This window comes from Carex rostrata, chromosome 15 (assembly GCF_964058835.1).
Source record: "Carex rostrata chromosome 15, lpCarRost1.2, whole genome shotgun sequence".
NCBI classification, from domain to species: domain Eukaryota; kingdom Viridiplantae; phylum Streptophyta; class Magnoliopsida; order Poales; family Cyperaceae; genus Carex; species Carex rostrata.
In genome coordinates, this window is record NC_135932.1 from 10,232,520 (window position 1) to 10,234,316 (window position 1,797).

At 31.7% G+C, this 1,797-nt stretch overlaps 1 protein-coding gene across 1 annotated transcript; it reads right to left on the bottom strand.

Moving 5' to 3' along the window:
• Window positions 1-269: 269 nt before the first annotated feature.
• On the bottom strand, window positions 270-1,246 carry LOC144566706 (EPIDERMAL PATTERNING FACTOR-like protein 2). The gene is made up of 3 exons (XM_078316730.1): window positions 1,052-1,246; window positions 879-907; window positions 270-698 (listed from the first exon to the last, which is right to left on the bottom strand). The coding sequence occupies exons 1-3, from the start codon at window positions 1,164-1,166 to the stop codon at window positions 468-470; spliced, it is 375 nt and encodes a 124-aa protein (XP_078172856.1). The 5' UTR covers window positions 1,167-1,246; the 3' UTR covers window positions 270-467.
• Between the last annotated feature and the right edge of the window lie 551 nt (window positions 1,247-1,797).

Here is a 1,797-nt window from a genome sequence, read left to right on the forward strand (position 1 = left end):
GCTACATGGCAGATGCTATATATACATCACTTGGAAGTTGGAACCACATTTTAATTTTGTGTTTAAATACAATTTTCAATCTTTCATCAACAGCTTAACAGTAACCATCATGACTTTCTTCATTAAAATTATGCATATCTAATATTTCATCCAAAAGGTACTCTATCTCTAAGTATGGAATACCAGGAAATATGAAACCGTATAATACTACTACTTAATATCAGAATCTGAACATATGAAATCTGGTTACAAAGAAAAAAATTAGGTGCGTGAGCATATATAATTATATGATTATATCCCGTAGCTAGGCTAGCTAGTCCTACTCCTCCTCCTACATACAAATCCCCGACCTATTAATAAAACCAAAAGGAGCGAGGGATCTTTATAATCGTCAGCAACGACAAAAATAAAAACAAAAGAAATTAATTAAACAGTCAAAATTACAAACAGAATAATTAAATAATTAATCAAGGGTTGATGATGACATCCCCACACTTGCATTTCCAGTTAAGAGGCTTGTAATTTGTACTACTCTCATCTCCCCTTGAAAGGATCTCATCACCATGAAAAATTCTTCTCAACTTATTTTGTGGTGCAATGGGGACTTGAACAGCTTCGCAGTGACCACAAGAGATGCATCTTCCTTCACACCTCGGCGGCCTTGACCCGATCAATGCCATTCCCACCATTCTTTCTTCCTGTATTAATTAATTTCAACCTTTTTTTAATTTCTTATTTATATTTATATTATATATACTACTTAATTTCATTTCACCTATATATATATATATATATATATTGCAATTAATATCCAATTAAGATGATCAATTTAATTTGTAGTTAAAACTTTTGAATAATTATATTAAGAAGATATATACCTTTGTGTGCTCTGGTGTAAGAGGTCTACCTGAAATTAAAACACGAAAATGGATAAGTTTGCAAATATATATATATAAGAGGATCTGACAAAGCGACTATATATATATGGAACTTGAAACAGGGAGAAAGATTATAAAAAGAAATAAAAGGAGAAAGATGAATGAATTGATACCATCAACATAGGCAATGGAGAGAGAGGATGTGATGAGAAGAAAGATTGAGAAGGTGAGAGTAGTTGTGGTGGTATTGGAGGTGGAGGTGGAGGTGGAGTGAAGGAGGCAAACCATTTGAATTGAAGTTGCGTCTGTCTGATACTCTGATTTGAATGGTGATGAATAAATGAGACTTCACTTGAGTCTTGAGTGATAGTCTGATAGTCTGATAGATGGTCCTCAGTCCTGACGGAGATGAGTTTATTTATACGGCTTCCAGCAAGCTTTATTTATTTATTTATTTAAAATTTAAAATAAAAAAGAGAGCTGAGGTTTTGATATTGTTCGCCAAACATTCTTCTCATACTTCACCAAAGGGCTTCATTTATTTATTTTCATTTCTACTGTTTTGTTTGCTCACATGTAATTTCGTTTCGGTGTGCATTTTTATTTGTACACAGCTAATTACTACTATTTATTTCTTTTTTTTCTTTTGATCAGTACTTAAATATAAACTTTCTACAGGATTATTATAATTTAGATTATATGTAAATTTTCGATTATTTGTTTCAATTCAAAACAAATGATAGTTCTTTCAGTGAAGAAAAATATTTGTAGTTGATTGTTGAATAAAATTATATTGATTTGACCCCATTAGCATAATTCCAATGACTTGATATGATTTACTCCTACCAGTCTACCAGTCCAAGGATATAATTTTCGGGAGAAAATTGGGGAGTTCCGAAAGAAATATTGGTTTTGTTGT